Source organism: Phacochoerus africanus, chromosome 9 (genome assembly GCF_016906955.1).
Source record: "Phacochoerus africanus isolate WHEZ1 chromosome 9, ROS_Pafr_v1, whole genome shotgun sequence".
NCBI classification, from domain to species: Eukaryota; Metazoa; Chordata; class Mammalia; order Artiodactyla; family Suidae; genus Phacochoerus; species Phacochoerus africanus.
This window is the reverse complement of record NC_062552.1, coordinates 25,999,249-26,013,100: the sequence shown is the minus strand read 5'-3', so window position 1 is coordinate 26,013,100 and position 13,852 is coordinate 25,999,249. Positions and strand designations below refer to the sequence as shown.

General features: G+C 41.4%; 1 protein-coding gene across 1 annotated transcript; it reads left to right on the top strand.

Annotated features, from left to right (window-relative positions):
- The first annotated feature begins 361 nt into the window (after positions 1-361).
- Positions 362-13,548, top strand: BTNL2 (butyrophilin like 2). The gene is made up of 6 exons (XM_047797011.1): positions 362-440; positions 2,388-2,735; positions 5,332-5,613; positions 7,115-7,135; positions 11,911-12,258; positions 13,259-13,548. Exons 1-6 carry the CDS (start codon positions 362-364, stop codon positions 13,546-13,548), a joined length of 1,368 nt encoding a protein of 455 aa, XP_047652967.1.
- The last annotated feature ends 304 nt before the right edge of the window (positions 13,549-13,852 follow it).

Sequence of the window (13,852 nt, the reverse complement as noted above, 5' to 3'; positions counted from 1 at the left end):
AAAAATTATTTGAATCCTGCTCTGCAATTCAGCATGTTCAGAATAGATAAACTGAAGGAGATTTAAAAAAATTTTTTAAATCTAAATATTGTTGCCCCTTTATCCCAGAAGATATTTTCAGTTCTATTTCATTTCAGTCAGAAATTTTTCTTCTTTCCCAAGTAGCTTCAGGTACCACATATTAAGAGGTTGGAAATGATCCCTAAATGCAGTGAAAGAGAGCCACATCATTTCATCGTTTGATTGTGGAAGGTGTTGATGTTGGTTCCTTGTTTTTTCTACATAATCACAGGAAACCAGGGCAATGCTTGCAGCTTCATTTACATACAATAATATTGTCCCTATGTTTGCTCCAGGGAGGATGGTGGATTTTCCAGGATACAGTCTGTCTGCTTTCGCTGCCTCCTTCCTCTTTATGGTGTTCAGCATGAAGCAGTCAGGTAAGAGGTCCTTCTTGTATACTTGAGTGTTTTTAGAGGTCCATCTGGGTGCAGAGTTCTAAATCCAAAAAGGCTAGTGCAAATATTAAAAGTGCGCACCCAGGGGCCAAAGCACCTGTGTTCCAGAAAGGGCTTCTCCCCCCTCCAGCTGTGTTACCTTGGAAAGTTACTTGAATAGCTCCTGCCTTGGTTTTCTCATCTTTATGGTAACAATAACAACCTTACCCATGTCTCATAGTCTAATGAAGGCTTTACAATTCAATGAGTCTGGCCATGGAAGGCATTTAAATCAGTACCTGGAACACAGTAAGTTATCCACTCTCCTGCTTCTATTTAGGACAGCACTTTGGGGGCAAGAAAGGCAACTGCTTCTTGCCATAAATCAAACAGCATAAAAATGCTTGGAAATAAGAAGTTAGAAGGAGACTTCCAAGAAATGGGCTTGGAAATCTCAATAGCTGAATTTTCTTGGTTACAGTATTGTCCCTTGAAAAAGGAATGTGAAAATTCAGTGTCAGCAGGTAATATCAGAGCTCCAAGGAAAATGCAAGGTGGCCATGTGGGAAAAAACACTGGACAAGACATCAGAAGACACAGGGTCCAGATTGAGGCTGCCAGAAACTACATGATGTGCTAAGGATGCACTTTCCTAACCTGTAAAGGAAGTCAGCCAGGTGGTATGGCTTCAGTTCCAGCTTTATATTCAGGTTCCATCAATGCAGACTGCAAGCAGATCTCCACCTATGTACCATAGTGACCTTTCGAGCACCATCTACTTAACGCTGAGCAGCAATTAAACAAGATCAAGTTCCTTCTTAGGAGAATTGGATCTGCACAGAGAAAGTGCAAATGGCCCTGGAGCATTCAGGATGGAAACAAAATAATATACATGATATATGAAATTATTAAGCATAGAAACACACAGAATTATTAAACACCTTTTCAATTTTCATATAGTGAAGAGGTCAAACATGACTTAAAATTTGATTGGAAGGCTTGAACTCTTTACACAAGGCACTGCTCTTAATCCATCACAAAATGTCCTTGCAAAAAACTGCATTTTGCATAGCATGGGTAACTGGAGTCTTTGTTTGCTCCAGACAAAAAAAGAAAACAAACAAACAAAAAAGACCCAAACAACAACAACACCCCCCCCCCAAAAAAAAAAAACCCCAGTTCTTTACCTAGGACAAGACAACACCAATCTGAAACGCTGAAAAGTCTATCGAATAAATCTATTATCTAAATTTTAGAAAAAGTGATTATAGTGTCAGTCACTGAAGTGAAATTACTCACTATAAAATAAATCACTGGAGTTCCTGCTGTGGCACAACGGGATCAGTGGTGTCTTGGGAGACCTGGGACGCAGGTTCGATCCCTGGCTCTGCTCAGTGAGTTAGGGATCCAGCGTTGCCACAGCTTTGGCTTAGGTTGCAACTGCAGCTCAGATCTGATCCTTGGCCCAGGAACTCCAGGTATCCCAGGGTGGCCAAAACAACAACAACAAACTACAAATTATAAAATATAAAATAATCACTAATCTATAAAGTTCCCAATTCCAAAAAATCAATTTACACATTAACTTATTTGAGAATTAAAAACAACTCAAAGACAGTGGTTTTACAGTCTTAAAGATGAAGGAATTGAGATGCCAAATCTTAAAATTTCATCAAGAATAATGGATTTGCCCCCCAAATCATACAGCCGGTAAGTGGCAGATTCAGCACTCAAGACACGCAATGTTTTGAACTGCATGCTCTTTTTGGTACATAAGATTGTTTCTGTAAACAACCCAACATGCAAATCTTAATGCGGAGTTTCTTAAAACATTGAAAATAAAGCATTCCCTCCTCCAGGTGCCTCCATTTTGATAGACTGGCCATTCCAAAGTACCATATTGATTCTCTAGGTGGCATTTCCTGGTTTCTCTCTGTCATTCTTTTGTAGATGACTTCAGAGTGATTGGCTCTGTTTATCCTGTCCTGGCCATGGTTGGGGAAGATGCCCTGCTAACCTGCCAGCTCCTCCCCAAGAGGACAGCAGCGCACATGGTCGTGAGGTGGTACCGCTCAGGGAGCAGCACACCTGTGTTTGCATCCCGGGATGGATCCGAGGTGACAGAGATGCAGATGGAGGAATACAGAGGCCGGGTGGAGTGGATTGAGGACCACCTTGCCGAGGGGAAGGTGGCTCTGAAGATTCATAACATCCGACCATCTGATGGTGGGCAGTACTGGTGCCAATTCCAAGAGGAAAACTATTATGGAGAAACAAGCTTGTTGCTCAAAGTAGCAGGTGAATATCTGGGAAAAGACATAGGGTCTCGGAAGGAGAAGTATATTAATTTGTGGTGAACTTCTTGCCAGTCGGAGAATTCCTCTTTATTCATCAAGGCCATTGCTAATGTTCCGTCCTTAAACCTGATTCATTTGAAGATGAGTGTTTTGAAGTCTTCGAAGTGAGCTCACTTGTCAGTAATTTCCCTCAATTTAACTTACAGTTTTGACTCTTCTTAAGGATGACTTAAACTTGATGACGTGTAGTCATTAGCAATTTTGCTGAGGCAAGAATTCCTGCCACATAGGTTAGCGTGCAAGAGCAAGTTTACTGCTGAGCAAGATGCTGCCCAGTGGATGTGTTCTCTGCTCAGCCTCAAACGCAACTGAGAGGTGAACACAGAGTTTCTTTGTCTGATGCCTCCAATTAGAAAGCTACTGGTGGAGTTCCTGTAGTGACTCAGCTGTTAACAAATCTGACTAGCATTCATGAGGATGCAGGTTTGATTCCTGGCCTCGCTCAGTGTGTTAAGGATCTGGTGTTGCCATGTGTATGTTGCAGATGCAGCTCAGATCCTGCGTTGCTATGGCTCTGGCATAGGCTGGCAGCTACAACTCCGACTGGATCCCTAGCCTGGGAATCTCCATATGCCTTGGATGTGGCCCTGAGAAGAAAAAAAAAAAAGAAAGCAAGCTAGTGGTGTGACTGAAGAAGATAAGAATATTGTGTTTTTAAGAGTTCCCTGGTGGTTGGAAGTTAAGGATCCAGCATTGTCACTGCTGGGGCTTGGGTTTGATCCCTGACCCAGGAACTTCCACATGCTGTGGGTGTGGCCAATGAAACAAACAAACCCACTGTGCTTTTATGGAGATGATTGTATACTGGCATTCAGTGAACTGGAGGCTTGGGGGAGCTTTTGGACATACCCTCTGGGAATGGTAAGGTTCTGCTTGATGATTTTGAGTTAGCACAGTAGCAAGGAGTTGGAAGAATGGAATGACCGAAGAAAGGATCTCTCTGTAGGAAAAGAAATATCTGAAAAGGAGACGACCGCATGGTGCCCTGGCAGGAATAATTCCTCCATGTGCTACAGAGAAAAACAGGCTAACCTGTGTACTTTAGCAGGGAAATAGTTCTCTGGGGATGTTATCTCCGGCTGATGCTGCTTCTTTCTTTGCTCCCCCATGAGGCTGTTTCCCAACATCTTTATTCCTAACACTCGTTGCAGTGATTCTTGCTCTTACTATGTTCAAGTTGATTCAAGATGGATGAATGAATCCACATGCTTCTGAGATAGCAAGTGGGGAGGCCACATCCTAAGGCATTTCACTACTAGGGAAATTTGAAAATAAACCGTGCATTTCAATTTCTTTTCTTTTTTTCTTTTTCCTCCCTCCCTCCCTTCTTTCCTTCCTTTCTTCTTTTTTCTCCCTCTTTCATTCCTTTTCTTTCTTTCTTTCTTTCTTTCTTTCTTTCTTTCTTTCTTTCTTTCTTTCTTTCTTTCTTTCTTTCTTTCTTTCTTTCTTTCCTTTCGCTCTCTCTCTTTCCTTCCTTCCTTCCTTCCTCCCTTTCTCACTCTCTCTCTCTCTTTCTTTCTTTTCCTGTGCCTGTGGCATGCAGACGTTCCTGGGCCAGGGATCAAATCTGTGCCAGTAGTGACAATGCCGAATCCACTAATCCACCAGGGGACACCCATGCATTTCATTTTTGCTAAGATTCTAGGGAAAGTAAGTGAGCTTCTGTCCCCCAGCAAGTGATAGAGACAGAATTACCATCTATGGAAAATATAATCCCCCTTTTTTGGGCTTGAGAGTTGTGTTGAATGGAAAAAGAATTTCATGATTATATAAAACTGGGATGTCTCAGAAATATTTTCCTATGGAAGGGATTTTTTTTTTCTTTTTAGGGCTGCACCCACAGCATATGGAGGTTCCCAGGCTAGGGGTCAAATCAGAGCCATAGCCACCTGCCTACACCAAAGCTCATGGCAATGCCATATCCTTAACCCACTGAGTGAGGCCAGAGATCAAACCCGCATCCTCATGGATACTAGTTGGGTTCTTAATCCACTGAGCCATGAGGGAACTCCTGGAATGGAATTTTTAGAGACAGAAACTCCTCATGAAGTTTCCCTTTGACATACACAAGGTTACCTATTTGCACCCCGAAATCATAACCACCAACAAAAAGGAACGGGAAGAATATTCTCCCAGGAGATGATTTCTCACTTTATATTAAATATTATGTTTGAAGTGGAGTCAAGGTATCATCCAACCTGTCAGAATCCCTGATGCAATAATATTATGATGAAAAAGGGAGAGTTTGTGGAATGAGGGATTTTATGAATCACTTATAACACATCTCTGTTTGCAGTACTAGAGACATAAGCTTGGATCTGAATAAAAATACTGCTCACATGCTAAAATTTAAAGATCCAGACTGGCATAAAAATAAAGTGTATATGACCTCCAATTTGAATGGGAAGAAACCTGGGGGGGGGGGCCCTTTTGCTGCCCAGAACCTTGAACTCCTGCTCTCCTTCCCTCTGAGCAATGCCACTGGACTCCCAGCCTCGGTGGGCTCCAGGCCTCGGGTCTGTGTCTTTGCTCCACAGGTCTGGGGTCCGCCCCTTCCATCCACCTGATGGGATCTGTGGAAAGTGAACTTCAGCTTGTGTGCACTGCCAAAGGCTGGTTCCCAGAACCTCAGGTTTCTTGGCAAGACATCACAGGAGAAGAGTTGCTGACTGCCTCTGAGCATCACTTCCAAGAGGAAGATGGCTTGTTCTACGTGGAAAGCATGCTTGTACTCTGGAATACCTCTGCAGAGATTGTGTCCTGCTTCATCCGCAACCCAGAGCTCTCTGAGAAGAAGGGGTCAAACATCTCCATCCCAGGTCAGTGCTCTGCCTCTAGGACCAGATGCTCAGATTTAACAGGAAAGGTTGCAGGGACTGTTCCATTTCACATAATATTTTTTAATCAAGAAAAATATCTAACATTTAGTAATATGCATTAAAACTATAAAACATGTATGGCTATAAATATATATGTATATATACCATATAGCTGTTGTTAATGACATTCCAGTTATTTTCAAATTCTGCCTTTATTAATTCTCTTTACTTACAGTATGCACTACGTTGTAAAGGAAATACATTTATATTCTTTCAACAGAAATGTTTTCCTGTACTGTTATTTGTGTCAGTTACTTCTAGGAACTAATTATCTGAAGACAATCAGAGATGGAGATAACTATTTGCACAGTAGCATCTGAATTATAATCTCTTTTATAAATAGTAACAAAAATAATGGGCCCCAAACCCAACACAGCAGTGGAGTTCTGAGTGTCTTATGTTACTATACATTATAGCATTGATGAAAAATGATATTTTTGAATAATTTAAAAGGTTGAAAAAATCCTCACGATGGACTACTCAATGATAAAGATCTTCCATCTATCTATCTATCTATCTATCTATCTATCTATCTATCTATATCTGTCTATAAATAGACATTTCCAATCATGTAATAACTTAAAATGGCACTAAGACTTCTGGGACACCCTTTATATTTAGATATAAGAATATAAATATACAGAGTTCCCAGCGTGGCTCAGTGGAAACGAATGCAACTAGGAACCATGAAGTTGCAGGTTCGATCCCTGGCCTTGCTCAGTGGGTTAAGGATCCGGTGTTTCGGTGAGCTGTGGTGTAGGTCGCAGATGCGGCTTGGATCCCGTGTTGCTGTGGCTGTAGCTGTAGCATAGGCTGGCAGCTGTAGCTCCAATCTGACCCCTAGCCTGGGAACTTCTGTATGCCAAGGGTGCAGCCCTAAAAAGGAAAAAAAAAAGCAAAAATAGAATATAATTATATATGGTTATGCATACAAATGGATATAAGGAAAAATGTTTAAATAAATATTATAAGTTAATGTTAGAAGGATCCAAGTATATATATTTGTATATATATGTATATGTGTGTATATATGTATATGCATATATACATTTATACAATTGCAAAACATGTACATATATTTATCTCTCAGTTTGTAATTATGGGTAATAATTGTCTGTATCCAAATATTTTTATACTTTGTATGCATTTATAAAAAGAATATTATTTTTATAAAATGGGTAAACATTGATATGTTAAACATAAGCAGAAACAAGCGGAATCATGGGGTGGCAGAACTGGGAGCATTTTTGTTGTGCAGGAAGTGGATGGGGAGAAAGAGATGGGCAGGGTAAAAATCATTATTTTTCTACATTTTATTTCTTATGAATCAAGCATTTCAATAAAATGTAGAATTTGGGTTTTTTTTTTTTTTTTTTTGAAAATTTTCCCTCCTTTCTCTTAGACCAAATTCCTTGATATATTATTTTCATTCTTTTTCCAGAGAAACTCCAGACAGAGCTGGGTAAGTGGCTGTGGCGGCTTGCATGGGTCCAGGTGAGGCTCTGCGCTGGCGGAGGAAGGTGCTTCTCCCTGGACAAAGTGCGCAGGGAGCACCTCATGATCTAGAAGAGAAACCGAGGTGTGACCTTCAGGTTCAGTTAGTACCAGAGGGACCAGCAAAGCGCAGCCTCCAGCAGGCACCTTTGCACTTCATAACCCACCACTTTCAGTGCCCATGGGGATCCCATGAGCCTCAGACGGATGCCTAAAAAGTGCAGACCTAAGCTCTGACCTCCTGGGCAGGAGGAAAGGGAGTTGGCGGGGGCGGGTCAGGGGGTTGGGGAGGGCACAGGACAGCTGGCCCAGCCCTTGAGGCCCCAGCATGAGTTTCTAGTGTAAGTGCAGTGTCATCATGAAATGACACCACCTACTGTTTCTGCACTTGCTTCTCAGCCCCAAAGGCCAGACCTCATCACTGTGGGAGGGGGCTGTTACTTTCCTTGATGCAGCCTGGGACCCTGTGCTTGGGGGTTATATTTCCCCTTTTATTCCCCCACTTAATAGTTGGACTGCAGGTATTATTTTACTGTACCTAAGGTAAGTGGTTTAAACAATAACCAACTGATTTTTGAGCCTCTTTCGGTTTCTCCTTTGTTGCTGTATTATCTTCCTCCCTGTCCTCCTTTCTGTGACCTCTTCTCCCAGCCCACAAGGAACAGCCTGCCCCTTACCTGCTCTTTTTCTTGTCCCATCAGTACCCTGCTGTCCCTCAAGTCATTTGTTACAGGAATACGTGCATGTGTGTGTGTGCATACGCATCCCTAGGCACAAATTAGGTGAGTTTAAATACACTTTTCAGCCCAGGTAGGAGACCTTGAGGAAAATTAGGGTGGCAAACACACCCCAATCTCTGCCAGAGTCTAGTGTGACACTTTGGACCCCTTTGGGCCATAAAGATAAAGGGAAGGACCTTGAGATGGTCAAAGGTAACCCCACAGTCTGAGGACAGCTGCACACCTCTGAGCCTTACTTCCCAAGTCAGATCCCCTCCAGGACAGCAACCTGGACTGGCAGAGCTCCTTAGTCACAGCTCAGAAAGCCCATCTAGGGTCTGAGCAGGTTGACGCCTGGGTCTGTCTCTCCGGAAAATCTTAGGTGAAGAGTCATTTCTCTGAGTTAGCGGAACCAAACGGACATGCCCATTGGAGAGCCAGCACATAAAATACAATCTGATGTCCTATCCGTTCTAAGTTGTGCAGACCTTGTGGGACCAAAGCTAAACAAGGTGAAAAGACAGAGCTCCCCCAGGCTCTCTGTCGGAAGGAGGCTGTAACCTCAGGAGCTTTGAGGTTGCGCTGTTCATGGAGGAGCCGACCAGGAGCCACACAGCCACCTCTGCATTGTTAGAGCTTGTGAATTGGAGCTCAGAGGCTGCTGGCAATCCAAGATTTCTTTTTTGTAATTTAAAAAAATTTTTTAGTGAAAACTTTTATTTTTATTTTTTTGTACTTTAAAAAATGTTTCTTATTCTAGTTGATTTATAATGTTCTGTCAATTTCTGCTGCACAGAAAAATGACCCAGTTATGCATATATACATACATTCTTTTCGGTGCACCTGTGACATGTGGAAGTTCCCAGGCCAGTGATCAAACCTGCACCACAGCAATGACAACGCTGAATGCGCAACTGCTAGGCCACCAGGGAACTTCTGGCAAGCTGAGCTTTCTATAGAGGTCCTGAGACTGAAGTCTTTGTTCCTACTAAGGCAAATAATGTTATTGGTTATAAAAATAATGGCTAATTTTAAAAAATAGTAATTCTATGCCCAGTAGGACGCTTTTCAGGAATTTTTTTTTCTCACAGTAATTTTTAAAGGTGAATAGATTTATCACGATTTTATATTTGGGAAATAATGTTAGAGACATGTGTGATTTGCTGAATAGCACAAAGAAATCGTGATAGGTGCCTTCTAATTCATGTCTATCTCACTTAAGAGTTTTAGTTCTTAATCACTTATGTTTGATTTTAGTAAATCTTGGTCTCTATTTTTCTCACTTTGAAGTGAACATTGTTGAATCTAGTCCCTAGTGTAGTGTTAGGTTCTGAGAGTCTATAAATGATATAAAATAATGAAACATGATTTAGCATATTTGGTGAATGAGATAGCCCACTTAATGGAATATGCTGATTGAAGGAGGATTATGTAGGGAGTTCTCATCATGATTCAGCAGAAATGAATCTGACTAGCATCCATGAAGAGGCAGGTTTGATCCCTGGCCTTGCTCAGTGGCTTAAACATCCAGCGTTGCCATGAGCTGTGGTGTAGGCCACAGACTCGGCTCTGATCCTACTTTGCTGTGGCTGTGCCGTAGGCCAGCAGCTTCAGCAGCTCCAATTCAACCCCTAGCCTGGGAACCTCCATGTGCTACGGGTGCAGCCCTGAAAGAAAGGAAGAAAGAAAGAAAGAAAGAAAGAAAGAAAGAAAGAGAAAGAAAAGAAAAAAATAGGATTAGATAATATGATGATGAGATTACCAGGTTTCAAGGAATTCGTGTACAAGTCTGCAACTTGACACCCCAGAAAGGATTTAATTTTTCAGTGGATATTCAGAAACTATTTTGGAACATACATCCCAATAAAGCAACACAATAAATGTAAGCACAAATTATGTGGAAGGCTGGGTACAAAACTATATAGAAAAAGCAAATTAGGCAGAACTGTTCTCAAGGAGTTCTTATTCTAGTAGAGCATTAATTGACAACACATAGGGCTGCATGATTTTTTTTTTTTTGTCTTTATGCCTTTCTTCTAGGGCCGCCCCTGTGGCATATGGAGATTCCCAGGCTAGGGGTCTAATCGGAGCTGTAACCGCCAGCCTACACCAGAGCCACAGCAATGCAGGATCCGAGCCACATCTGCAACCTACACCACAGCTCATGGCAACGCCAGATCGTTAACCTACTGATTAAGGCCAGGGATCAACCCCGAAACCTCATGGTTCCTAGTCGGATTCGTTAACCACTGAGCCACAACAGGATCTCCCTGCATGTTTTTTAAAAAACTTTGTTTTTACTTGGATTCTGGAAAAACAGAAGTCTCATATATTTGGTAACACGGCTAATTTGTTAAATTTTCATACTGATATTTTGCTTTCTTTAGTCCCTATTAAAATCAATTTTAAGTCCTAATTACCAGTCTCTGGCAGGGTAATCTAGTTTGAAACTTGATATGCAGGTCATGGACAGGAGAAAAAAATATCCTCATATGGATAAAGAGATGAGGAGACAGTCTGCTTTATACCTATAAGACACATGGATTGAGAAATAGCAGCAAACGAATCCCTAGTTATTTTTTTTTCTGACTCCTACTTTTGCTCTTCAATTTTAACAGATCCATATGAACTAGAGATAATATGTTCCAGGTAAAATTGCAGAATAAAGCAAGCGAAATGCTGGAAATAACTTGGAGTCAAATTTTAGCAAGAATAGAATGGAATAATCTGACAGAATGATGCTGGCAACAAGTTTCCTGTCTTGAGAAGTACCTGGCAGATTTTGACTAAATATATAATGAGAACATTTTGCCTTTGGTCATTGACTCCTATCCAGACAATATACAGATTTATGCCTGTAATTCTATTATAAATGATGGTAACATATGTGAAAACATTCTACTATTTAATGGGAAAGGATGACTCTCAATAGAGCATAGAGCAAAGTCAGCACAGCCAGGAACTGATGAGAACTGAAAATGCAGCATAGCTTGGATTCAGGAAAGCCCTCAGAGAGTTCTCCTTTCTCCACAATGAGGGAATTAGACTCCTTTTTACAAAATTCCTTCTTGTTTTGTGCTTTGTGTTTTGCTCATCTTCCCAGGTCTTGATCTTATAACATTTCTCAAAATCGCCTGAAGACATTGACTAGTGTGTGCTTAGAGCCCCACATATAAGTTATTATAATGCAAACTGGCAGAATATTTCTTCAAATTTCGTTACTTAAAACCCACCTGACTCACTTTGATTCCCTCCCTGTTATCAAGGTCTAGAGTGTAATTGATTCCAATGACCTTGAGTCTTACAATCTCATGCCTCCATTCACACTGCAGGTCCTCAAGCTCTTTATATGGATTATTTTGTTTAACTCCAGTATGACCTTATGATTTTTATAGTGATATAAATTGATATATAGTATTTTGTGGTATAAGAAGCTGAGACAAGAGTTCCCATTGTGGCTCAGCAGGTTAAGGACCCAACATAGTCTCTGTGAGGATGTGGGTTTTATCCCTGCCCTTGCTCAGTGGGTTAAAGATCCAGTGTTGCCTCAAGCTGCAGCATAGGTCACAGATGCAGCTCGGATTTGACCCCTGCCCTGGGATCTTCTGTATGCCACAGGTGTGGCCATAAAAAGAAAAGAAAAAAAAAAGTAAGCTGACACATACACAGATTAAAAAGTAGTTTAGGGTCATGCAAATTTGAAGTGATAAACTGTTAATTTGATTTTAACAGCAAAATTATTTTCTTATTGGCTGCGACTGAATAAGATTATAGGTAGTGGCTGCAGGTGTGGGTTCAGTTAGTGATGATTTTCAGACAGACACATGTCGTGGGATGGTTCTGTTTTGAACAGGGACAACCTCTATCCTGATTTCACTAAACTTCCACTTCTCCAAAGGATGACTTTAAACCTCATGGCTCCCCGGGATGCTCTTAGGCTCCAAACCTTACTGGAGTTCTTGCTGATGATACCATTTGCTCCAGTTTGAATATTTCATTGGGTTTCGTTTGCTCTATTTAACAGCTTCCTTAAAAGTGATTGGACCTTCCCAGCCCATCCTTGTCAGAGTGGGAGAAGACATAGAGTTAACCTGTTACCTGTCCCCAGAGACTGATGCACAGGGCATGGAGGTGAGGTGGGTCCAATCCCACCGTTATCCTGCTGTTTATGTCTACATGGATGGGGACCATGTGGCTGGAGAGCAGATGGCAGAGTATAAGGGGAGGACTGCACTGGTGCGTGATGCCATCAATGAAGGGAGGCTGACCCTGAAGATAAGCAATGCCAGGACTTCAGATGATGGGCAGTATCAGTGCCTTTTTGAAAAAGATGGTGTCTACCAGGAGGCCCATTTGGATCTGAAGATTGTAGGTAAGGATTCTATACAGATGTTTTGAATGCAACATCTACTCCTACTGCTTAAACTTGCTAGTTCATGGAAAATTTCTCTGGCACCTGAAATTTTCTTAATGTCCATTCACTCATCAAATTTATATTAAACTGTCCCATGTGCAGGAGCTGTCATAGATAAAGTCCACAAATGCAAAATGACCAGATTTAATTTTGTGTGTAGAATTGGTATGCTTTCCTGGATCTCCATAAAGTGAAACTCGCACACCTAGTGAAATGTGAGAATTTTACTCCATAACTATGGAGGACTCATTATTTCAGTATGTTCTTAAAATTCTGGGAACTGTGTAGGTATTAAAATTATGATAATCTGAGGGCTTAAACTAGATCCATAATATAAGCAAAAATCATAAATATTGACAGTATTGGCAGGGATGGAGGAGAAAAGAAAAAAACCACTCCCTGCCTCATGATTTCCCACTGCCTATATTTGTGGGTGAGAATTGATTTTCCAAGGTCAGCAAATGCCATTGAGGACATCGTCTAAATTGTAGATCATCTACTTGTCTTTCCCATTGATGGTGTATTCAGATTAACAAATACGTGAGAAAACATCCCTAGGAGCACACACTGAAAGGTAAGATGAACCCCCAAGTTTTCTGCCATTGGACACATATATTTATAAGCTTTTGATCTTTGAGCATATTCTCTTATTCTTTTTTTCCTGGCCGTGTGACTCATGACCTGGCCAAAGTTCCTTTCTTTCAGGTAGAGAAGAAAGAAAAATGGATTTGAAATGCATGCCTCAATCTGCCCCAGAAAGATTTTAGGAATACAAAACATAAAGATATGCAAACAAAAGGAAACAATGAAGGCTCCAGATAGTCCCCTTCCTAAGTGGGATATTATTCCGCATGAGCTTGGCTTTCTTCTCCAAGGCCCTGAACCCCTCTCTTCCTTCTCAGTGGCCATGTAACTACTTGCAGAGATGCTAGGTTGTCTTCCTTGATCTCTCTCCCAGGTCTGGGTTCTTACCCTTCCGTCTCCTTGGAGGAACTGAAGGATGGACAAATAAAGCTGAAGTGCACTTCGGAAGGGTGGTTCCCACAGCCCCACGTGCAATGGAGAGACAGGGATGGAAGGCCAAGACCGTCTTTTTCCCAGGAGGTGACTCAAGGCAGCCATGGGCTGTTCCATGTGCAGGCGTTTCTATTGGCCACAGACACCTCTGTTGTGAATGTGACCTGCTCCATCAGCAACCCCCTTCTAGGCCAGGAGGAGAAAATGACAACTTTTTTTCTTTCAGGTTAGTGATTCCATGAGTTCCTCTCAGCTTTGGGAAACACATACAAAGCCCAACCGAAGCTTACTCATTTTATCACGCTTCTATTTTTTTGTTTTTTATTTTTTCTTTCTGATGAAGTCTTTTACTGTCTCTGGAAAGCTGGTCTTGGGAACACCTAGAAATTCTACTCTTTTTAAGTTTCTCCCTTGAAATCCCCAACCAAAGCCCCAAGGTTATATGGTTACACTGTTATATATTAATTTCCAAGAATGGACTCCATCACCACGACATCTACAAACTCTTTTCTTCTTGTGAAAACAATGACATTAT